This window comes from Choloepus didactylus, chromosome 6 (assembly GCF_015220235.1).
Source record: "Choloepus didactylus isolate mChoDid1 chromosome 6, mChoDid1.pri, whole genome shotgun sequence".
Lineage (NCBI taxonomy): Eukaryota > Metazoa > Chordata > Mammalia > Pilosa > Megalonychidae > Choloepus > Choloepus didactylus.
In genome coordinates this window covers 66,439,048-66,464,598 of record NC_051312.1, presented here as the reverse complement: position 1 = coordinate 66,464,598, position 25,551 = coordinate 66,439,048, and the positions used below count along the sequence as shown (strand labels likewise).

The 25,551-nt window shown below is 34.3% G+C and overlaps 2 protein-coding genes and 1 pseudogene across 4 annotated transcripts in view; 1 reads left to right on the top strand and 2 right to left on the bottom strand.

The window, feature by feature from the left end:
- The window catches only part of PDE3B (phosphodiesterase 3B), a 271,815-nt gene that overhangs the window by 240,671 nt on the left and 5,593 nt on the right, over positions 1-25,551 (top strand). For both annotated transcript variants that reach the window (XM_037839374.1, XM_037839373.1), the window contains exons 8-14: positions 4,777-4,928; positions 5,723-5,860; positions 6,777-6,888; positions 8,336-8,449; positions 16,052-16,251; positions 21,395-21,598; positions 23,746-23,907. In XM_037839374.1, the coding sequence (XP_037695302.1) occupies positions 4,777-4,928; positions 5,723-5,860; positions 6,777-6,888; positions 8,336-8,449; positions 16,052-16,251; positions 21,395-21,598; positions 23,746-23,907 (1,082 nt within the window). The remainder of the gene's footprint in view (positions 1-4,776; positions 4,929-5,722; positions 5,861-6,776; positions 6,889-8,335; positions 8,450-16,051; positions 16,252-21,394; positions 21,599-23,745; positions 23,908-25,551) is intronic.
- The window catches only part of LOC119536529 (vitamin D 25-hydroxylase), a 51,255-nt gene continuing 34,392 nt past the window's right edge, over positions 8,689-25,551 (bottom strand). The window contains exons 6-7 of one of the 2 annotated variants that reach the window (XR_005217404.1): positions 16,963-17,127; positions 8,689-8,884 (exon numbers count right to left, since the gene is read on the bottom strand). The gene's annotated coding sequence lies outside the window, so the exon portion shown is untranslated. Of the gene's footprint in view, positions 8,885-16,710; positions 17,128-25,551 lie in introns of those variants that run through there. The other variant, XM_037839376.1, reaches the window with a different exon arrangement.
- Positions 12,083-13,074, bottom strand: LOC119536530 (annotated as a pseudogene).

Sequence of the window (25,551 nt, the reverse complement as noted above, 5' to 3'; positions counted from 1 at the left end):
TTACTATGAGCAAATGTTCAACTAGGGTGAACTTAAATGTTTGGAAATGGACAGAGGTGATGGTAACACATTGTGAGAATAACTAACAGTGCTGAATGGTGTGTGAAGGTGGTGGAAAGGGTAAGTTCAGAGTCACGTATGTCACCAGAAGGACAGTTGGAGGTTAAAAGATGGGAATGTATAAAACAGTGAATCTTGTGGTGGACAATGTCCATGATTAACTGTACAAATATTAGAAATCTCTCTCATGAAGTAGAACAAATGTATGACACTATAACTAGAAGGTAGTAATAGAGGGGCATATAGGAAAAAATATATATACCTGTTGCAAACTATATCCTATAGTAAGTAGTATTTTAACATTCTTTCATCAACAGTAACAAATGTACTATACCAATACTATGAATCAATAATGGAGGGGGAGTGGTTGGGGTATGGGAAGATTTGAGTTTCCTTTTTTTTTTTTTTTTTTTTTTTGTTTTTTTCTTTTCTGGAGTAATGAAAATGTTCTAAAAATTGAAAAAAATTAATTGTAAAAAAATTTATATGGAAATACAAAGGGCCTATAATAGCTAAGACAATTTTGAAAAAGAAGAACAAAGTTGGAGACCTTAAACTACTCAATTTCAAAGCTTCTTATAGAGTCACTGTGATCAAAACAGTATGATACTAGGACAAGGATGGGTATTTAGATCCAAAGAACAAAATAGAGTCCAAAAGTAAATTCTTACATTTATGGTCAGTTGAGTTTCAACAAAGGTGCACAGACAATTCAATAGGGAAAGGAGAGTTTTTTCAATAAATAGTGTGGAGACAAGTGAATATCCATATGCCAAAAAAAAAAAAAGAAAAGAAAAAAAAAGAACTTGGACCCTAATCTCACGAAATACTGAAAAAGTAACTCAAAATGGGTCATAGGCCTAGCAAAAACTATAAAACTTCTAGAAGAAAATATAGGAGAAAGTCTTTGTGACCTTGAGTTGGGTAAAGTTTACTTAGAAACAATATGAAAAGCACAATCTATAAGAGAAAAAAAATCCATAAATTCACTTCATCAGAATTGAAAACTTTCACATTTCAAAAGACAACAATAAGAAAATGAAAAGACAAATCACAGATTGCAAAAATATTTGCAAGTTATACTTCTAATAAAGGACTTCTATTCAGGACATATGAAAAACTCTTACAATTCAATTATAAGAAATCAGTCAACTCAATTAAAAATGGGGAAAAGCTTTGAATAGACATTTTGGTTAAGGTCATTTGGTGAAGAAAATAAATGAATGGGTTATAAGCATATGAAAAGATGGTGAACATCATTAGTCATTAGGGAAATGCAAATTAACACTACAGTCAGATATCTCTGCACTCACACTAGGATACGTGTAATAAAAAAAAAGGAGACAAAACCAGTGTGGGCGAGAAGGCAGTGTCACAGCCCCTGAGGGCTTTGCCAGTCAAAAGACCAAAGAAGACACTGGGCATTTTCTGAGACATGAACTTTTATTCAGGGCTTACCTACAGGGAGCAGAAATCAAATGGCTTTTCTCTCGCCCAGCGAGTACCTCAGTCGCAGGGAAGTTGACCATGCAATTAAAGAGGCTGGCGGAGCCACTTAGAAGGGTTTGAGACAAAGACATTCCTAAGGGTGTAAGTGTGGGAACAGGGTCTTGTGCCATGGCGGGGAGGGGTGGTGGTGATCAATAGATAACCACAAGAGTGTCAGAACGGAAGTGAACTATAGATTAACACTTGACAGCAGGAGGTCTGGCGACCATAGATGAATGCTCATTCAAATCTGGGTGCAAGACTTTACATTTTCATCTTGCTCCTTTGTGAGACCAAGGGTTCTCACTTCCTGCCTACTTCCCGTTTTAAAGTTACATTGTAAGGTTTATTTACAATTTTCTTCTTTACTAGCTTTCAAAGAAGGTAGGTTAAACGTTAGCTGCCCAGGTCAGGTAGACTGCTGTGCCCAAGGTCTGCAGGCCTGCTCTGCTCAGGCCAGCGGCTGCTACAGGCAGCCAAATTGGAACCTCTGTGCCTTGCTGATGGGAATATAAAATGGTACAGCCACTCTGGAAAACAGTTTGACAGTTTCTTAAAAAGTTTCACATAAATTTATCAGATGACTCCATAATTCCCCTGCTAGGCATCTGCGCAAGAGAAAATATGTGACCACTCAAAAACGTGTATGTGAATGCTTTATAGCATCAATATTGATAATCATGCAAAAGTGAAACAATCCAATGGCCATCAACTTTTGAATGATTTATTATTTGGTACACCCATACAATGCAATTCTATTTCACAATTAAAGGACTTAACTTTTGATACATGCTACAACACGGATGAATTTCAAAGACATTATGCTAAGTGAAAGAAGCCAGGCTCAAATATTATGTATTGTATGGTTCCATCTATGTGAAATTCTAGAAAAGGCAAAATTACAGAGACAATAATTAGAACAATTGGTTGCCTGGGGCAGGAATAGGGATTAATTGTAAACTGGTATAAGGGAACTTTTGGGGATGATGGGAATGTTCTAAAATTGGATTGTGGTGATGGTTGCACAACTCTGTAAGTTTACTAAAATTGTTGCATCCTGTACTTAGAATGGGTGAGTTTTATGGTATGTAGTTATACTTAAAAATAGCTTTTAAGAAATGATTAATTCTTATGGTTATTTGGGTTGACTACTCAGCTAGGAGATTCTCATATGAGATCTTTCCTATGAATACAATCAGTTTTGATAAGGACTGCAGTTGTCTGAAGGTTTGATTGGGCTGGATTTCCAAGATGGATTACTCACATAGCTTTTGGCTATTGACCAGTGCATCTAAATATTGCCTCTGCATGTAAATTGGGCCTCTTAGAGCTTTTTGGCTGGATTCCAAGAGAGAAGGAAGTAGAAGCTGCCAATCCAGCTAATTACTCAACCCAGAACGGGCAAAATGTCACTCTGCCACATTCTGTTAATCAGAGCAGTCATAAGATACTTCCAAATTCCAAGGGTTTGGGAAATTAATGCTATCTGTTGGTAGATGAGTAACAGAAATACATTGCAGAAGGGTGTATAGGATGAAAGAAAGAGTTGCAGTCATCTTTGAAAAATAAATTGCTACAGTTATTTCAATTGTTTTTATTATCTTTAAGATATAGTTATTTGCAGTTCAGATCATTAAAAATAAATCATGTGGTATATCTAAAATGTCAACAATTTTTTCATTGATTCTATTTTAGCATACCACTGTGGTTGCTGCCTTATTTGGAAAAATCATATTTTCCAAAGGATAACACTTTCTGATCATCATTATCAGTTAATGATGTTTTAGTATATGTATTGTGTTAAGTTCAGATTTGATCACCTATTATGTGTAACATCCACTAAGATAGGTACTATATTATTAACATTTTACAGGAGGGAAAGCTTGTCCTTATTAAGTACAAAAATCAGGATTTGAACCTAGTTCTTCTGAAATTCAATTCCAATGATTATTCTTAAAAAATATTTTTACTTAAAAAACATACATATTATGATTGTGTGATTGTGAAAACCTTGTGGATCACACTCCCTTTATCCAGTGTATGGATGGATGAGTAGAAAAATGGTGACAAAAAGTAAATGAAAAATAGGGTGGGATGGGGGGGATGATTTGGGTGTTCTTTTTTACTTTTATTTTTTATTCTTATTTTTATTCTTTCTGGTGTAAGGAAAATGTTTAAAAATTGATTGTGGTGATGAATGCACAACTGTTGTGAACAGTTGATTGTACACCATGGATGATTGTATGGTATATGAATATATCTCAATAAAACTGAATTGGAAAAAACATACATATTAAAAAGCACACAAATCATAATTTTATAGCTTGAAGAATTTTCATAACTTTAACATACCTGTGTAATCAGTATCCAGACCAAGAAACAAAATATTACCAGCATCTCTGAATCTCCCCTGATGCCCCTTTCCAGTTATATCCCCCAAGGGTAACCATCCTCATGTCTTGCATTACTCATATGCATCAATTTTGATATGTTTTTTAACTTTCAATCAACTGAGTCATAGAATATGTACCTTTGTGTCTGGCTTCCTTCATTCAGCATTATATTTTAATCATCTATGTTGTTGCATGTGATTGCAATTTATTGTCCTGTTCTGAGCATACCACAATTTATTTATTCATTCATTTGCAGGAAGTCTTCCTATTTTAGGGTATTACAGACAGAATGAATAAGAACTTTTTTCTCTAACATGTCAATGAATGCTATTTAGTTACCAATACTGCTCCCCTATTCCTTATGATTTGGGAGAAAGAATATACTTAATCATTTTGGTTGAGAATAAGCAATTCATGATATTGTGGCTTATGTTTTTAAATGTGGCATAATCTCATTCATTTGTAATTATGAATTTAGGGTTTTCAAAGATGTTGGGAATTGTTTCAATCAAATCGTTTAGAAAGTTCCTGTTGATAGGGACTGACTTTTTCTAATGTTTCTCAGTTTTATAAAGAACGCCCATCGTTCTTCCATCCATGAGGAAATATATAAGGTGAGTCCAATAGGTAAAATGCTGTGTTGCCTGAGCACAAGGTGCCTGGACAAAATAGCCTACCAAATAAGATTTAATGGTGTCATTAAGTAATTTGGATTTAACACCAGTATGGTTCGCTTTATCTGAATATTTTTTACAAATAACCATTATTATTATAAAACTGTCCATGTAGCACATTTATTCTTGTTTGTTCATTACTATATTTCTTTTTTTGAAAGGTGAAGAAGAAAGTACTGCGTTCCCAAAAGAATCTTTCAGCCTTACAGAAACTGAACAGGAAGAGCAAATAGAGAAGAGAAACTACAGAAAATTATTTTTGGAAGGTGATAATTACCTAACTGAAGAGGCACAGAATGAACAACAACTAAATGTAAAAGATAAAGTTTCAATATGATTATGTTAAGGTGAAATATAATGCCAGTTAATACTGGTTTCATTATTCTTGCCAAGAACAAGGATTTAATGTAATGAGATTTTAAAAATTTTTACTGAAACATAACTATAACTGAAATAATAAAGAAAATCTTGATTTAAAAATAATGATTACTTCTAAACCCATCATCCTGGAAGAACTGCATTCATTTTTAAATGAATATTTTTTATTTAGTTATTCTATTCTGATGTTTTCTTCAATTGTGTATTTTAAAGTATAGAGAATGCATGCATGTACAGTCATTAAAAAGCAATGAAAATAATTTGCTTCCTTACCATAGAAAATTTTTTTTGTTCTTAAAGTTAAAAGATTAAGTTTTTAGGAAAAAAAGCATCCATTTCTTTTGGTAAGTTACCTTAGTAATGCAGGCCAATATAAGGATATGAGTTTCTTTCCAGTACATTTTGATACTTGTAACTTCTAAAATGAAAATATTGGATTTTAGATTTGTGTAGTGATTTGGAAATATTACAAATTTTTATTTATAAAAGTAATATATAGAACAGTAAATCTTCTGATGCCTAGAAGATATGTTTATCATGGTCTGAAGATGGCATTCTACAAACAGGAGAAATAGAAAGTACAGAGAAGAGAATATTTGAGAATGGCCATTACAGAAAATAGTTCTGACCATTTTTTAACGATCATTTGTAAGTGTTCTTTTATAATTGTGGATTTAATATTGGTTATAAAAAGGTAAAGTTGTTTTTATTTTTCTCCATTATATACAGATTAAACCAGAATCATCATTGGACTTGATTTTAATAGAAGATCATGACTCATTAATAGAAAAGATGAGCAACTGGAATTTTCAAATTTTTGAACTTGTAGAAAAGATGGGAGAGAAATCAGGAAGAATTCTCAGTCAGGTTGGTTTTCAAATCTCTACTTTTTAATTACAAATTCATTTTTTTCTCAAATATTTTTAAAAAGAACAAAATCTAAAAATTATACGATACCAGTTTTGGATTAGGCACTACTTCAACTTTATTCATTGAATTTTTTTTCACAAAAATATTTCAGTACAAAATTTGAAAAGTAAAACCTATTATATATATATATAGTAGTTTATTTGCCCATATTACTGGAATTTAATTTAGGCTAAATAAGTAATAAAGATTTACTTAGTGGTAAATCTTAAGGCTAAAAAGGATATGAAAGGTGATCTAGTTCTAATCACTAAACCTAATATTTATGCTTCTCTTTTATTCACCTACCTCCCTATACTTTACCTAAGGCCAATGGTTCATTTCATACCAGAATTGTGGAAAAATACTTCCAATTTATCACCCAGACTCCAGGCTCTCCGCAGTGGGTTCTCCATAACAGCATCATCCTGAAATATTACTCTCATTAATTCCTATAATATTTTATTTATTAAATGCATAAGGATAAATAGTGTGGAGGGCATATATGTTCATCTCACTGTAGTCTTTAGGGACAAAAATGTGAGAAATATGATATTGTTCTTTTAACATCCAGGTCTAATATAGAATAAAATTTGCATGCCCTTCAATACATTATGAATAAAAAAGCTAAAGGGAAGAATTGAAAACTTTTAAAATTGGGGATGATCTAGTAAGCTTTCTTTGGATTTCAGGGGTTTTAGAGTGATGTCTCTCTTTTTATTTTTTGGAAAGAATTCATTATAAGAAGGTTTTAAATGAATTATTAACTTAAGAACATATATATGGTTAACATTCCTAAATGCAAATTACTGAAACTACTCAGCTACAAATAGAAATTCTGACTTTTAAAGTGAACTGTATTTTAATTGATATTTAGGTTATGTATACCTTATTTCAAGACACTGGCTTATTGGAAATATTTAAAATTCCCACTCAACAGTTCATGAACTATTTTTGCGCATTAGAAAATGGCTATCGAGACATTCCTTGTAAGTATTAACATATCTTATTATTTAAATTCAAATAATACTCTTTAGATGCTATTAGTTTTCCTTTTAGATAGTCCCTTAAATAGTATTTTGATGATATATTTGGAAAATTTAAAAACAGAGATCTAAAAAGAAAATCTTTATCCCAATACCTAGAGGAAACTGATTGTTAAATTTGGTATATATCCTCCAAGATTTTTTTCTTAAATACTTATTTTTATATAGTGGATCATAATATTGATACCTATTTATTATCTGCTTTTTTTCCCACTTAATTGTTATATAATATACATCTTTCCATGTCAATAATTATTAATCTCAGTGCCTTTTTTAATGTTCAGTAATATTAAGGTGATATTAATACTTGGTAATACTAAATTTCAGAAAATTCTTGACTTGACATTTTTAGAAATTTATACATAGAATTTCTGTTTTTAACCATGTCTGATTTATAGAACGATTTTTAATGGCTACTTGATTATATGGTAAAATATAATTTAAATATTGTATTAGAAGAAGTTATAGCTTTGTCTCTGTGTAGACACGTTCTACAGTGTCCCTCTATGTGGGCACATTCTTTAGTTTGCAAATCAATTATATAAATAGAGTATAAATTATTCTTAAATTGGTGAAACTCATTAATAATGATGTTTGATAAATTTGAGTTATAAATATTGTAATTTCCACAAAGTATACCTTTAAAGAAGTGGTTAAATTTTATAAATAGAAAAAAGTAATACTTAGTAACCTTTTAGAGAAGGGAAATGGACAGAAAGAGGTGGTAAGGAATCTTCACTGACAGCTCCAATTAGAATATATTGGTTAAGAAAACAGGCTCTGGACCTAACTTTTCTAAATTTCAGTTTCTAAATTTGTAAATGGAAATAACAATTTTATCTATCCTATACATAGTGATAACATAAAATAATTCATGTAAAGCACATATTAGAATCCATGGCACATAGTATATGGTAAATTAAAGGTGGTGATTTATTAATAATAATTAAGCTCCTAGTGGGTTGATACCATGTCATCTCTGTTGCCTGAACACTTAGTTGTGTCATCTGTTAATGCTACACAGTGTTACTCATTATTTGTTGAAGTGCAAATATGGGGCTCCATAATCAGAAACTATTTACATAGTATTTTTAAAGCCACAAAATAGCAACCTTAAGTAAATTTACCAGTGCTTTCAGTTAGCACTGGTTATTGTACCTTTTCTTTGACCTCTTTGCTATATTTTCATATTATATGTGTAAGTTTTTAAAAGATAATTTTTAATGCATAAGAAACCCTAAAAATAAAATGAAGCAAAATACAATTCTGGGAAGTTATTCTGTGTCATATATTTTACTTTCAAGGATACGTATGACAAAAAATTCTTGTACTTTCAAAATGTCCTATGTCAAACATGATGATAATTTGTAAAACATTTTGGTGACTTTAGATCACAATCGTATACATGCCACAGATGTCCTACATGCAGTTTGGTATCTGACAACACGGCCAATTCCTGGCTTTCAGCAGATCCGCAGTGATCACGGAACAGGAAATGAAACCGGTACTTCCTTCCATTATCTTTCATTTCATTATTTACTTAGGAAAACCAAATCAAATGTTCTCATTTTATTATCTCTGTTCTTTTAAAAGTCTTATTAAGTTACCTTTAATACATAGTTTCTGTTGATAATATAATAATTGTTTCTGTTGACAGGTCAACCATAAGACTTGTTTCTCTTTAAGGTAGTATGTGCCCTTTTTGCTATTGGTTTTCAGCATTTTGACTCTGATGTATCCAGGTGATTTTCTTTGTATTCTTCCTGCATGGGTTCAGTGAACTTCTTGAATATGTTGACTGATGTTTTTTTTTATCAGTTTTTATCATAACCCTGAAAATTCTTCCAGCTTCTGCCAGTTGCCCAATTTCAAAGGTACTTCCACAGTGCTCAAAGTGTCTTTGGCAGATAGTAATCCTGTGGGGAGCCTTTGAAGAACCCTGCAAGAGAATCACATTGGAAATCCTTTGGGTTTTTGAGACAAAGCCAAGCTTTCTTCCTCAGATAACTGTTCTCTTTTTTGTAAAAACAGGTGTTAAATGGTTACTATACTCTGGGTAGATTTTGAATACTTGACCATGTGCATAGATTACCATGTGGCCTGACTGTGACAAACTTGGAGCTTTCTGACCCTCCAGTCTATAAAGGTGACATTCACAGCAGCACTCAGTCATCAAACCTAATATATAATATTAGGTTTGAGCTCCTCCTGAAGGCACAAGGTATGAGCAAGTGGCTCAGACTCTCATGAAACCTATTCCTAATGCATTGACACCTCTTCCTTATGGAATTCCCTATGATCAGTTGAAGGAGAAAAGACAGGTTTATAGATTGTTTTACCCAACATGTTAGTACCACCTGAAAGTGGATTGCTACTGCTTTATAGGCTCATCCAAGAGTGTCTTCTGAAGGCTGATAGGGAAAGATAAATCCTACCAGCAAGTCTGATTGTTCACTTGGTCTAGAAAGAGAGATGGCCAGAGGAAAGGTGGAAATTCATGGCCATTGGCTAATAGCTTGCTTGGATGCTTAGGGACTTAGAAGGAAAAAGATTAGAAAGTTGTTAACAAGGAGGTATATGGCTGCACCTCTTAGGTAGGGCACTGAGTGGAGGATATTTGCTTCCCATGTGAATGCTCACCAAAGGGCATTCACTACAACGGAGGTGCTCAGTGATCAGTTGAACAAAATGACTCCTTTTCTTGATAACAATCAGTCTTTCTTCCTAGCCACTCCATTCTCATTTAGTAGATTCATGATCATCATGGTCAAGACAGCAGAAATGGAGAGTATGTGTGGTCTCAACAACATGGGCTTCTTCTCAGTAAGGCTAGCCTGGCTCTGACCTCTGCTGAGTGCCCAGATTGCCAGTGAGAGAGACATCATTACCTGGAGGAACATTCAGCCATCTGGTGGCAGATTGCTTACATTAGATCCCTTCCTTCATGGAAGAGACAGCTTTTGATCTCACTGAAATAATCACGTACTCTGGATACAGATGTACCTTACTTTGATAGTGCTTCTGTCAGCATCACCATCTATGAATTTACTGAATGCCTTATTCACCATCAAGGTATTGAACAAGATGTTGCATCTGAACAAGGAACTCACTTTATTGGCAAAAATTGTGGCAGTGGGCTTATGCCCACAGAATTTACTGATTTTTCCATGTACCCTATTACCCCAAAGCTGGCCTCAGAGAAGAGTGTAATTGAGAACTGAAGACTCAATTTAGGGGCTAGGGTACTGTTCCACAAGTTACAGTTTATTTTCTGAATCATTTCTCCCAGACCCAGAATATACAAATCTTTGGAAATAGGAATGGCTTCTCTCATTATTACCCCAAATTATCCACTTACAAAATCTGCTTGTCCTAGAGGGCTCAGTTCACAAGAAGAAATATTCCCAACAGGGGACATGAAAAAGGATGACATTGAACTGGACACCAATACTGACAAGTGGCCAATTTGTGTTTTCTATATCTCAGAACTAATAGACAAAGAAGGGAAGGGGGACTCTGTGCTAGTTTGGGTGAATGATCCTGTCTGATCCTTATTATTGAGAGGAAATAGGGTTCCTACTACACATGGGAGGATGTATATCCAGAACCCAGGAAATTTTTTGGGCTTCTTGGTACTCCCATGTTCAGTGGCAAAAAGATAATAGAAAACAATAGTAATCCAGTACCACTAGGATCACTAATAGTGCATTCCCTTGGAAGTGCAGTTTATCCCACTAGGCTAAGAACCTCTAATCAACAAAAGTGCTGGCTGAATACAAAGGGAATATGGAATGGATAGTGGAATATAAACATTATAAATTTTGAGTACAGCTGTATGACCAGTCATAGGAACTATGTCCACAATAGCTTTATGTATTTTCCTCATTGCTTGGAAATATATTTATTATATATATTAAGCAACTTTTTCTACTCCTCCTAGACAATATAAGGTTGATGGACATTTGGGTTGTTTCCATTTTATAGCTATTATGAATAATGCTGCTGTGAACATTCATATACAAGTTTTTGTGTAGACATATGTTAAGCATATACCTAGAGTGGAATGGCTGGGTCATACGATGACTCTTAAGTTTAACATTTTGAGGAATTGCCAAATTGTTTCCAAAATGACTATACCATTTTATATTCCCACCAGCAATCCATGAGGGTTCCAGTATCTCCACATCATTGCCAAAACTTGTTATTATCTGGCTTTTTATTATAGTCATACTTAATTGAGTCTTATTGTGGTTTAATTTGAATTTCCCTATTGCTAATGATGTTGAGCATTTTTTCATGTGGTTATGGGCCATTTGTGTATCTTCTTTGGAGAAATTCTCTGTTCAGATCCTCTGCCCAGTATTTTTTTTAATTAGAGGAGCTGTAGATTCACAGAACAATCAGGCATAAAATATAGGATTCCCATACACTACTCCCCCATCACCAACACCTTGCATTAATGAGGAATATTTGTTATAATTGATAATAGCACATTTTTATGCTTGTACTATTAATTAAAGTCCATGGTTTAACTCTGCTTGTGTAGTGTAATTCCATGGATTTTTTAAAAATTTTATTCTGTTACCATATATACAATCTAACATTTCTCGTATTAAACATATTCAGATATGTATTTCAGTGCCATTAGTTGCATTCACAATGTTGTGATACCATCACCACCATACCTAAATATTTCCATCATTCCAAATAGAAGCTCTTTACATTTTAAACCTTAACTCCCCATTCCCTATCCCTACCCCATCCCCTGAAAACCTATATTCTAGATTCTGACTCTATGAGTTTGCTAATTCTAATTGTTTCAAATCAGTGAGATCATTCAATATTTATCCTTTTGGGTCTGGCTTATTTCACTCAACACATTGTTTTCAAGGTTCTCTATATTGTCACATGTGTCAGAACTAAATTCCTTTTTGTGGGGCTGGGTGTACTTTATTGATGGTACATGACAAGGTAGGGCTCTTGGCCCCTCCCCTTCCTCAGAGGGTCTGGGAGATGGAAGCTGAGGAGGACGGGTGATTCTCAGTGTTGGGGGATTGAGTTGGGGCCAGGACTCCTGAGCAGCTGATGGCTTCTCTCTTCCTCTCATGCTGTTGCTGGGGCTGGTGGTCCAGGGCTCTTACTCCTTGTTGGCCATGTGGACCATAAGGTCCACCACCCTATTGCTGTAGCCAAATTCATTGTCATACCAGGAAATGAGCTTGACAAAGTGGTCATTGAGGGCAATGCCAGCCCCAGCATCAAAAGTGGAAGAGTGAGTGTTAAAGTTACAGGAGACAACCTAGTACTCAGTGTAGCCCAGGATGCCCTTTAGGGGACGCTCTAGTGCCTGCTTCACCACCTTCTTGATGTCATCATATTTGGCCGCTTTCTCCAGTTGGCAGTTCAGGTCCATGATGGACACATTGGGGGTAGGGATTGTGAAGGCCATGCCAGTGAACTTCCCAGTCAGCTCTGAGATGACCTTGCTCACCACCTTGACAATGCTGGTAGATGCAGGGATGATGTTCTGGACAGCCCCGTGGCAATCACACCACATTTTCCTGGAGGGCCATCCACAGTTTTCTAGGTGGAAGTGATGGCATGGTCAGTGGTCATGAGTCCCTCCATGATGCCAAAGTTGTCATGGATGGCTTTGGCCAGGGGGCCCAGGCAGCTGGTGGTGCAGGAAACATTGCTGACAATCTTTAGGGTGTTGGCGTACTTCTTATAGTTCAATCCCAACACAAAATGGGGGGATTGGCCAAAGGGGCAGAGATGATGACTCTTGGTGCCACCCTTCAAGTGAGCCCCAGCCTTCTCCATAGTTGTGAAAATACCAGTGTACTTCACAACATATTCGGCACTAGCATCACCCCAATTGATGTTGGTGGGATCTCATTCCTGGAAGATAATAATGGGATTCCCATTAATGAGAAGCTTCCCATTCTCAGCTTTGATGGTGCCTTTGAACTTGCCATGGGTGGAATCATACTGGAACACATAGACCATGTAGTTGAGGTCAGTGAAGGGGTCATTGATGGCCACAGCCTACACTTTGCCAGAGTTTACAGCAGCCCTGGTGACCAGGCTCCCAATACGGCCAAACCTGTTTATTTTGACCTTCACCATTGTGTCTCAGAGATGCTGCTAGTACTGCAAGAAAAGATGTGGCTGTCTGGTGAGTGAGGAGGAGAAGAAAGCATGTCATTCGTTTTTACAATATTCATATTATTCCATCATATGCATGTACCATGTTTTATTTATCCATTCATTGGTTGATGGTCACTTGGGTTGCTACCATCTGTTGGCAATTGTGAATTATGCTGCCATGAGCATCAGTGTGCTTGCATTTGTCCATTTTTAAAGTTGGGTCATTTGTCTTATTATTATTGAATTGTAAGCATTCTTTATATTTTCCTTATGAATTTCAAATATTTTTTCCCATTCTGGGGATTGTCATTTCACATATGTTTTTAATTTCAATGAAGTTTAATTTATCTAATTTTTTCTTTTGTTGCTTGTGCTTTGGGTGTCATTTAAGAAGACTTTGCCTAACACAAGTTCATGAACATTTACTCCTATGTTTTCGTCTAAGAGTTTTAAAGTTATAGCTCTTAGGTTTAGACATATGACCCGTATGGAGTTAATTTTGGTGTGTGGTGTAAAGAAGGGATCCAATTTACATCCTTTTGAATATGGATATCCAGTTATCCTAGCACCACTGTTCAAAAGAGTTCTTTATATATTCTATACACAGTGGGTTCTTAAATGTTTTTATATCAGATTTACTACCTTACAAGATATTTTGGGCATTAAATGAGATAGCATATATGAAAGAGCCTAGCATCATGCAGGGCACCTAGTTGGCAAGGTCTTGGTCCCCTTGTCAAAATCAATTGACCAAAAATGTGAGGGCTTGTTTTTAGACTTAATTCTTTTCCACCGATCTATATGTTTATCCCTATGTCAGTACCAAACTGTTTTGACTACTGTAGTTTTGTATTAAGTTTTGAAATTGGGAGTATGAGTCCTCCAACTTTGTTTGTTTTTTTCAAGATTGTTTTGGCTATTCTGGATCCCTTGTATTTCCATATAAATTTTAAGATCAACTTACAATTTCTACAAAAAAGACAGGTGGGATTCTGTTAGGGATTATGTTGAATCCGTAGATCAGTTTATGGAGTATTGCCATGTTAACAATCCTAAGTCCTCTTATCCATGTACATGGGGTATTTTCCCATTTATTTAGATCTTTAATTTTTTACAACAATGTTTTTTAGTTTTCAGAGTACTAGTTTGCTTTTCTTTTGCTGTTTATTCCTAAGTATTTTATTCTTCTTTGATGCTATTGTAAATCTAATTATTTTGTTTCATTTTTTGATTGTTCATTGCTAGCATGTAGAAATACAAATGATTTTTGCATATTGATCTTGTAACCTGCACCCTTGATAAACCACTTATGAGGTCTAATAGTTTTTTAGTGGATTTCTTAAGATTTTCTAAACACAAGATCATGTAATGTGCAATAGAGATAATTTTACTTTTTCCTTTCCAATCTGGATGCCTTTTACTGAGGCCTCCTTCTAAGTTAATCAGCCAATTAAAAGAATCACCATTTTTTGAAAGGAAGCAAAAAAATGCATTATTGAATGTAAGTCCTTGCCAGCTTTTCTTTTTCATGCTATTAATTTCATATTAAAAAAATAAACAAATTTTAAGATCCTAATATGTCAAGTCTAAACAATTATTGACTTTAAAAAGGATATCTTTTGCCATTTTTGTTTTTTTTTAAACATATTTTGAAATTCTAGGGGAAATCCAGAATGCATATAACATGGAAAAAATTCAGATTATTGGCCCTGATATTGATAACTAAATTCTTCTTATTAGATGCTTGAATGTTTCCATATATGCCCTTATTCATACATTCAAGTGTCTATTTTTTATAATTTTTAATAACTAAAATAATTTTCAATATATTTATTTTAATAATTATTTTAAAAATAGCTCTGGCATGTGGTGATACTAAAACTCAATTTAGGTGCAAAACGTGATTTAAAGAAGTATGAAGATACTGAAATATCTTTATCACTTGTATGCAATAAAGTCATTATGTTAAAATACTCTTGTGATGGCAAATATTGAGTCAACTGACATTGTGAGAAAAAAATCATTTTGACCTGTGACAAATGAGTTCATATTCCTGGGTTCCACTGGTGAGCATAACCAATGAAATTTTATATCTCTAAAATATTTGTTTTTTTTTTCTTGCTGCTCTTTAATCTATAGTTTCTTTTTTCCTTCTTACAGTTTCTTGAGATCTCTTTAGCAAAAAAAAAAAAAAAAAAAATAGAGTGACCATTTAAATAGATAAGGCTACCTATCTAATGAAACTAATGGTAAGGTATTGAGACACCAAAAATGTACAATGGGGATACTGAACATGTTTCTACAAAGAGGATTAAAATAAAGTTACATTGACTGAGACATTCCCTGGTTTTCCATGCCTTTTCATTTTCCCTAGTTTTTCTTTACATTATTTTATTAGAGGCTTTGTGGAGGGTAAATAAACAACAACAGTGTTAGACGGGTTATAGTCAGGGCTGCAAATGAAATGTAATCTTTCTGGATAAGATTTGAAAAACATCTATGTTGAGAAATATGTTGGTAATATATTAAATTCCTAAATCTCTAGACTGCTTTCATTCAATGTTATTCTGTGGTATTGCTTTCTACTGTTACCTGCTATTCCCTGGCCATTACATCTAGCTCTTAAAAATAGATGTTTAGAATATCAGAGTTTTTGTTTGTTTGTTGTTGTTTTTTTTATTAGCTGAGTAACACAGCATCAAACTGGCATCATTATCCTATCATATCCTATAAAGTAAATGACTTGAGGTTGTACTTAATACTGTTCTGCTCTATTAGCATGTATGATTGAAATAATATTCTGTTTTAAGTCCATGTTTCTAAAGACAGTCTGTTTCTTAGGTAAGTCAAAATGTAAGATAGAATTTATATTGCCTATGGAGAACCCCTTCCTTAGCATAATTGTGATGAAGTTAATGTGTTAATAGGGTTTATTTTGCTATTTCTTTTTCCTCAGATTCTGATGGTCAAATTAACCCTGGGCAAATAGCTTACATTTCCTCAAAGAGCTGCTCTATTCCAGATGAGAGCTATGGCTGCCTGTCTTCAAACATTCCTGCACTGGAGTTGATGGCTCTGTATGTGGCAGCTGCTATGCACGATTATGATCACCCAGGGCGGACAAATGCATTTCTTGTGGCTACAAATGCCCCTCAGGTAGGAAATACTTTTTCAGAAAGTTTAGAGTAATCTGAAAATTTACAACCATCCTGCATATCTCTTTGAAAACCATTCTTCAGTTGAATCATATGGCCATTCCATTTGGCTCTAAAGCCATACATTGTAATTAATTGGATAGTAGCACATGGTATGAAATGATGTGTGCTAGGGAATTAGGGAAAAATCACCTTCTTCAACTAGAATATAAACAGTTTATGAAATAGTAACTTAGTTCTTTGTAAATTTCTGGAGTCAATGCTGTCTATATTTTGCCTTGATCAAATTTATAAAACTCTTTCACTAGATCTAAGACTTACTCTTCCTTCTGGCTAGATCCTTTGTATGGGCAAAAGCTATTATGGTTGAGGAGAGCTATCATTATTTTTTGTTCTTGCTGTCCTCTTTTCCCCCTAAGACATGCCTTAATACCCAAACCCCAAATCCCTTAGCTGTAAACATATTAGAGAATGTAAAAATTCTTCTAATACAGTATTATTTTAAATTCAGTATAGCTGATAAGGTACAAAATTTTAGGACCACAATTTGCATAAAGAGGTAGGCATTCCCAACAAGTGGATACTGTAATTGTAATAGTCTTTAAATGTTACAACTTGGAACTAAGTACATGGTTTTAGGTAGAATTTAATATAGTTGTGGATATTTGTTTAGGCTGGTGATTCCCAAAATGTCATCTTTGTGTTTCCCAACCTTGTGCGTTAATGAAGAGTAGGTGCTCAATAATTGCTGAATTGATCTGACTTCTTCACTTTATTGCTCTGTGTTCTTTTTCTCATATCTATCCTCTGCATACATTTTCACTTCTCTCATCAGAACAAGAGCAGGATTCATTGTGAGACATTCATTGTGAGTGAGCTGGGGAGAGGGAGAGAGAGAGAGAGAGAGAGAGAGAGAAGTAAATAGGTTAAAAGGGCTTTGTAATTCATTTTTTTCAATGAGAACTTATCTATTAATAGCTCATGATTTCCATAAGTAACATTTTGATGAATTTCAATCCAGTTGCTAATATTCACCCACTTTCTAAGAATTCCTTTAGGAGAATCTATCCACTAAGGAGGACATATTTCCCTAATTGCAATATAATTCTCCAAGAATCAGATGCCCATTCTCTCTAACTTAATACTTCGTAATCTTTGAAAAGCCTCATCCTTTGGTGAAGCCTAGACCTGGGGAATAGTGGCACAGTGGAAAAGCAATGGGCTTAGAATCAAGAGCCTGAGTTTGAGTCCTTCTTAAATTACTTAGCTGTGTGACCTTAGGCAAGTCACCCTACTCTCTCTGCATCCCAAAATATGTACCTTCTACGATTAAGGGTAAAAAAAAAAAAAAAAAAAAGAAAAAGGTAATATAAGGAAATTGCTTGGCACCATAGTGCTACATACAGTGGACTCCGAAATGTCACTACATCAAAGTTTCTACCTAATTAGATACTGTGAGTGTTAAATGAGATAGCATAAATGAAAGTACGTAACATCAGGCAGGGAACATAGTTGGCTCTCAACAAATATTACTGCATCAGAACCTATAACCACCCCCTGAGTGACAGGAAGAAATCTATCCCCAATCCTATATATATGTTTTCTACTGTTATATGTGGTATGATAAACTATTGAACAGATATCATGCAGGTAGAAATTATTTACTATTCCAGCCCACTCTGCTTTTATTCTTTCTTTCATTCACTGGTGTATCAGTGAGTCAGAATTGCTCATTAACTCTTTTTCAAGGATACTGCAGGTGGGTGAAGTCTAGTGTTACCTCTCTTAAATACAGATAATTTGAGACAATGATACATGAATACCAACTTATACAAGTTGCCTACCCAAAACTAAGTCTGAACATAATATCAATAATTACGTTATTTCTAACTTCTCATTGTTAAGGACTGTCAATAATGAAGCAGTGGGTAATGCTGGAATGGAAGAAAGATTGATAAGAGTTCAGCTATGAAAAAAATTACTTAGTGTCCTGGCTTACTCCCTACCTGTCCCCCATCAGTCTTTTATCAACACGTGGCAGCTAGAGTGGTCCTATTTAAATGTGACTTCATTCATACTACTCTCTTCCAAACAAACCTTCCAATGGCATTCACCTCACTCCTAGTAAAATACAGAGTCATTATAATGGCTGGCAAGGCCATGCATGATTTAGTCCCCATTAATAATTCTTTTTTCACTCACTGGCCTCCTTCCTATTCCTTCAGCACACTGGGCACACTCCCCTTCTAAGAGCCATTTACTTTCTGCTCCCCCTATCCAGAGTTCTCGTTCCCCAGCTATCCGTATGGCTCACTCTGTCACGTCCTTCCATCTAAAACTTCAGAATCCCCTTCCTAGCACTCTTTACGTGCCCTTCCTGTTTTATTTTTTACATAGAATGATTATTTAACTACTGTATACAGTTTTCCCTTCCACATCGTGACTTTCCATCCCGGTTTCAGTCTATCACAGGTCAGCATAAGAAATTGAATGGGAATTTTTGGGGAGTTTTCTGGAAGCTGCAAAGGACAGCAGACGACACAGAAAAAGTTTAGAAACTCAGAAATGCATAAAATATATGTTTAGTATTGTATAGTAACATTTTATCTTTTAATACCATAAATAAAAATTTTTTAAATTTTCATATATATTTCATATTTTTAATTTCTTTTTCATACAGCATTTTTACTTAACATTGACCTACATGTAGACTATGACCAAGTACTTAACCCAAATTTTACAATAAGGTACTGTCAACAGCCCATAAAAGAAAAAGAAAAAGTTCAGATTTCTGTGGTACGAAGGGAGGGCCAAAAAATTTTATGCTGATTTGCCAGATCATGGGGGCTCCATACCCCTAACCTCTGCAATGTGGAAGGGGTAACTGTATATTATATTTTGTTTATTATCTACCCTTTTTCAGTGTGATATAAGGCTCCATGATGGTGAGGATTTTTGTTTCTTTTATTTCCTATTATCTAGAATATTGACTGGCACATAAGAGTCATTCAATAAATAATTATCAATTGTTGAAGACTGCCTGAATTCTTTGTTCTGCAGGACACTAACTTATCTGAAATTTACTCTGTTCTTCCCAAAGTAACGAAATTCATGAGGCCTTTTTCAGTTGTTGCCTGTGAGATAAGGGCTCTCTTATGAAAGCCTGGGGCTTAAAATGATCGGGTAATAAAGTAGGTTTTCTCATCTTTGGGGGCAATTTGGGTCTAATTAGGCTATTATTAGTGAAAGATAGTACATATCCTGTGACTTATAAAGAGAGACAGTAGTGTTTAATACTACCAACTGGACCCAGAATTATTCTTCATTCTCATGGCAAGGAAAGTGGCTGGGAAGACACAGGAGGTTTGTTGTGAATCCACCATGAAAGAAGTAGAAGATTTAATTAGGCTGATCAAAGAGGGATGATTAAAATTCTAAGAGATTTCTGAGCTATTTCAAATGAAAAGTTGGCTAAAAAATGGAAGTTGGTGCTTGAAATGTTAGAATTTCTAGAATATTTTGATGAGTAGGTTAAAATGAAACAAAATTTTAAGTTAAATCTAAAACAGTCATAGATATATTTTGTCCCCCCAAATCTTGATAAAGATGGTGGCTGAACATATGCATCTGTCTTGCCTTCTTCCTGGGAACTTAATAAAATGATAGTAAGGAATGAAGCTTAGAGAGAACAGATGGGAATGTATTATCACCAGTAAATTAAAAATCTCATAAAATTTCTAGAAATGGAAAACATATGAACCAAAATTGACAGATGAAACATAGGTAGAATCCCAGAGACCATGTAGAAGGAATTCTGAACTCATTCATTCTTTTACTGATCTCACTTACAGAGCTTATTAAGTCAGCTAGCTTCACATTGTACATTACGATTTATTGAGCTGGGAGTTCAGTTTTTGCTTTCTGAACAGAAAGTTTCTGATAGTTTATTACCCTTCCTCAGATTTGAGCCCAGATTATTCAAATCACTCTTAAATGTTACTTGATCCCTTAGGGAGTCTTTGAAGCTTACTTTTTCTTGGGATTTATGATGTTTAGAAGTGATATTAAGGCTAGTTTGAAATGCCTATATAGGGCCCATTACATAGTTTACCATTGCTTACATAATATCAAATGGTGTTAGGCATCTTGGCTTAATCTAGGCTATTGCTAAGTTTCACAAATAATAAGTAGAGGTATTTAATTAAGCTCTTAGAGCATGTATTTTAACTGAGATTGCATTCTATTTTTTATCTGTCCTTCTTTCTTAAAAGACAGTAAGATCCATGAAAACAGGGACAGGGTTTTTCTTTTAATTCCCAGTCTTTGGCACAACCTGGCTATGGAGTTCATTTAATAATTCATATGCTTACTTGATAATTTTTAAAATTGATTAATTTTAGAGGTGGAAGAGGCCTTAGCAATTCTACAGTCCAGTGGCTTTGAATCTGTGTTCCAAAGCCCTAGGGTACTGAGGAGGACCTCATGGTCTTCCACTAGAATGAGGTGGCAGAAAAAATGCTTGGTCTCTCTGGCCCTTCAAGACTGTTTGAAGCAGAGGAGTTGTGCTTTTATTGGTTTCACATTCTCTCCTCCTCCCAGGCACTGTGTCAGGATGGGAGGACAGGGTGAGTCCTCCTCGGATAGCGGGTCTCACCCACCTGAACAGCGCTCCTGCTTCCCGTTCTTCAGTCACCACCAGCATTGACTCCATATTGACCAAGGGGTGGAAACATATCCCCACACCTGCTTTATATCACTAATAACTTTATCTGAGATGGCTTACTAATTGAATGAAATAGGCTTCAAAATATCAATTTTACATCTCTTGGAAGACAGTATGGTTTCTAGAAAGAAGGTGGACTTTGGAGATAAATAAACTTGGCTTCAGAAACTAACATTTCACTTACTTGCTATGTACTCTGGAAGGAAGGTTTACCTTAACTTCCTTGCACTTCATTCTACTCATTTATAAAATCATCACAACCCAGCCCTCTTTCACAGGTATTAAAATGCCAGCGAAAATGCCTGGCATATATAAGTAGGTACTCATTGTTTATATTCTTCCAACTTGCTCTTGATTCTATTTATTATTAAAGTTTAATATCCTTAAGATACCTGCCTCATTTTTCTTCATTCTTTTTTAGGCAGTTTTGTACAATGACAGATCTGTTCTGGAAAATCATCATGCTGCATCAGCTTGGAATCTGTACCTTTCTTGCCCAGAATACAACTTTCTTCTTAATCTTGATCATGTGGAATTCAAACGCTTTCGTTTTTTAGTCATTGAAGCAATCCTTGCCACAGATCTTAAAAAGCATTTTGATTTCCTTGCTGAATTCAATGCCAAGGTTTGTTATGCAAAATTAATGCCTGATTTCAAAAATGGAAATAATTATTTCAGTGTTACTGATAAAAGGTTTTTTTTAATATTAAATTAGAATCAGCACTACTCATGAACTCATCATAAGTGTCTCATATAAGATAATATGTATGCCTATATTTTTAAAATAAAACATTTTTATATTGTTATGGTAACATTCTAAAATACTATTGCTTGTTATATTTCTTTTATGACACTTAGATATATATTGCTGAGAATTTCTTTCACTTAGCAACTAATTAATTATTTCAAAAGCTTTTATGGGTAGTTTTTGGAACGTCATGTGCCATTTCCAAGTAAGGCGTTATATGGAGTTAAAGATATGTTCCTTAGAAGTCAGTTATGGCTACCTCCCCACATCTATTACATCTTCTTTATAGTAGTGATTCTTAACTAATTGGTCTGGGGGAAGAGAAGTAGTCTCCTATCTTCCACTTGAGAATAATCCCCTCATTCAACAACTGTTCATTGGGACTGCCCACTACATGCAATCATTATACTTGGGAAAAATGAGGAAAGAACAGGTCAAAGTCCTTGCCCTCAGAGAACTCACTTTAACTAAGGAATCTAGAATCGCAGCCTTAGTATGATAGTGGTACTAATGGAAGTGTGTTCTATCCCTGACATTTGGGGTGAAAAAAAATTGAGAAACACTGCTTTAGATTCCTGAGGGAAGGATTCCCTTCTTTTGCCAGCAGGAAGCTGTTTTCTTGATGACTTTGGTGACCTAAAAGAAGCTGTACCTTCAGGATAGAGGAACTGGTAACAAAGAAAGGATACTAGATTTAACTCCCTGAAAGGAGTTCCCTTTACTGTTGTGATTTTAATAAAATACTTACAAATGTCAGTGAGAAAGAGTTCTTTTAAAATTATTTAAACTCTTGAAAGGAGTTCCTTTTATTTTTCTTTTAAAATTATTTTTTTAATTATTTTTAAATTATTTTTTAAATCCCTTTACTGTTCTTTTGAAATTATCTAAACTCCTGAAAGGAGTCCCCTTTATGTTGTGATTTTAATAAAATATTTACAAATGTCAATAAGAAAGAATTCTTTTAAAATTATTTCAGTTGTAGAGTTTTAATAACTTTTATTTTTATTTCATAATAAAAATTCCAAAGTATTAAAGTCAGAGTTCTTAGAAATTTTTAGAGATAAAAGGATATCTATCACAATAGTTTTGATCTGTGTCCCTCAGAAACTTCTTGTTCTGTAGTCACTTGAGAAAATGCCACATGAGTAGCTCTCTAGACCTCCCACTAAGTTTTAACCAAAAGAGTTGTCCACTTTTAAGTGTTTTCTATATTGGTCTTCTGCATAAATTTTCTTTTGGCAAAAGTGTTTGGTGCAAAAAATACAAAAACAAAAACCATCACACTAAAGTTCAAAAGCCACTGATTTGGCTTATTCTCTTCATTTTCTTACAAGAGAAAATTTGAGTTCTTGAAAGGCATAGTAATTTGTCTAAATAAAAATAATTACCATTTATTTAAAAGGGTTAGTTACAATTTATTTAGCATTTACTATGAACTAGACAGTTTTCATTTATTAATCCTTAGGACAATATGGTTAGATTGGTATTACTTTTACTATTTTATAGATAAAGAAATTAAGACTCAAAAGAGATTAAGTAATTTTTCCAGTATCACACTAAATTAGTAAATCAGGCTATGTCAGAATTTTAAAGTATAGGATTACCCTTTAAGTCTTGTGTTCTTTCAACTATGTCATATTGCCTTTCACAGCTAGAGCAAAGTTCTTCTTGGCTTCTTTTTTTGAGGTAGAAATAGCTATAATTCTTATGATTTATTGATATTATATATACATACTTAGACATATATGAATGTGTATACACATATATTTATAAATTATAATTCTCTGTAATCACAAATACTAAAACTCTTGGTTTGTGATATATTTTTAGAGAACCCTGCTTCCAGTGAAGCAAAATCATAGTGACACTTGAAATGGGAAATTTACCCAGGACCCCAGAAGTCCATGTTATGGCATAAACTGATTAGAAGAAGAATTTACTGAAATTTCTTCTTGTCATTTGGAAGAAGGTCATTTCCTTCTGTGACCTCAGAACCTAAATTAATTCTCTTTTTTCCAAAACAGGCCAATGATGTAAATAGCAATGGTATAGAGTGGAGTAATGAAAATGATCGCCTCTTAGTGTGCCAGGTGTGCATCAAACTGGCAGACATAAATGGCCCAGCAAAAGTTCGGGACTTGCATTTGAAATGGACAGAAGGCATCGTCAATGAATTTTATGAGCAGGTAAATTGAAACATGAGATTGGTGGGATTTTTAAGAGCTGCCACATAAAGACCTCTTTTGGGATTTGGATGGCTACATTGTGTTTGAAATCTGAGCTGCTTTGGCCAAAAGGGTTTAGAAATTGCTGCATTTGCTCTGGTTCTTAATATTTTCTTAACTTTATTTGCCTTTGCTGCAAAAATTTAAAACAACAACAAGATATAGCTTATTATCTCTCTGGAGTGGGTTGAACGTTCTCTTGATTCTAGAGATGAGGGTAGACTACATTATGATTCCAAAGTCCCTTTCAACCCTGAGAGTCTGTAGTATAGATTATAAATCTATAATTTATTTCCAGATGAAGTGGTTTTTAAGTGATTCAGGGGATGCTCAAAATATGTTTAAAGACTATCAACCCACTTTCAACTTCTGATATAGAAAGTTTAACTACCCTGCTGTATAAACATTGACTTTGTAAAAGTCTTGGCAAAAATTAATAAATCAGAGGGCTGAAAAGGGGACAGAGTAGAGCTTAGTGGTTTTCAAGGATATAAACATTTTCTTTTTTCATTTCTTTTAAAATCTTGATTTGAAAAAAACTTACACTACTTTGCAGAATCTACCAATTTTTCCCCCAATTTTGAAGCTCCCTACAATGTAAAGTATGTGATTTTCCTTACAAGCCTAACATTTCACTGACTCCAAAATATCAAATACATCTTCTTGGTTTGGGAATTGCATTCCTTGGGAATTCTTGGTGGCCTTAATAATCAGGAAAGATCAACAAGTGAGGCCTTTATGACATGGCTTTCTTCCCATGAGTTGCTCCTCCACTAGAGGTATAGAGTTGAGCCAATATAACCATGCACACTTACCTGTTACATCTTTTCCCTCCCAGATTGTATTGAATGACAGTAAATATGCAATCTATCTTTCACTCAGCTTGTCTACCACACATGCTTACTTCTTATACCTTGTCACTCATAGATCATACTGAAAAAACAGTAAATGGGCATTGTCTTTCTCCAGTCTTGGATAAACATCCCAGTACAATAATGCATACTCTGTTGCTTACAGGTTACAAAATACCGAACTATGTAATCATGGAAATATATAAGTACTCAAAGATGATTAATATTTTACTATTCTCTGATACATTTGACCTAAATTACAGATAATTTTAGGTAATAGATGGTTATACATATTTATGCAGTTTGTAGATTATAATAAACAGGTTGAATATTCCCACCCCCATTCTCATGATAATTAAAGCCTGTTTTGAAGTTCTCCAGTAGATCTTGTGTTCACAAAAGATCTAAGGAAAATGACATCTCTGTATTATCTGTACAAACTGAAGTAATAAAAAAGTAATGTTACATGCCACTTTTGTAAATCTAGTTCAGTGAAATAACATTAGAAAGTTCATTGAGACCTAATTTATAATTAATTATTTTTAAAATATATGGAAATAATACATACAAAATTAACTTGGAAGCCATGCCAGCATTTGAATCCTGGCTTCTCTTCCTTACCAGCCGTGTGAACTTGGGTAAATTATTTACCTCTCTGTGCCTCAGTTTCATTATTGATAAAATAGGGATAATAATAGTATCATCCTATAAGATTGCTGAGAGGATTAAATAAATTAATGTAGGTAAAGTACTA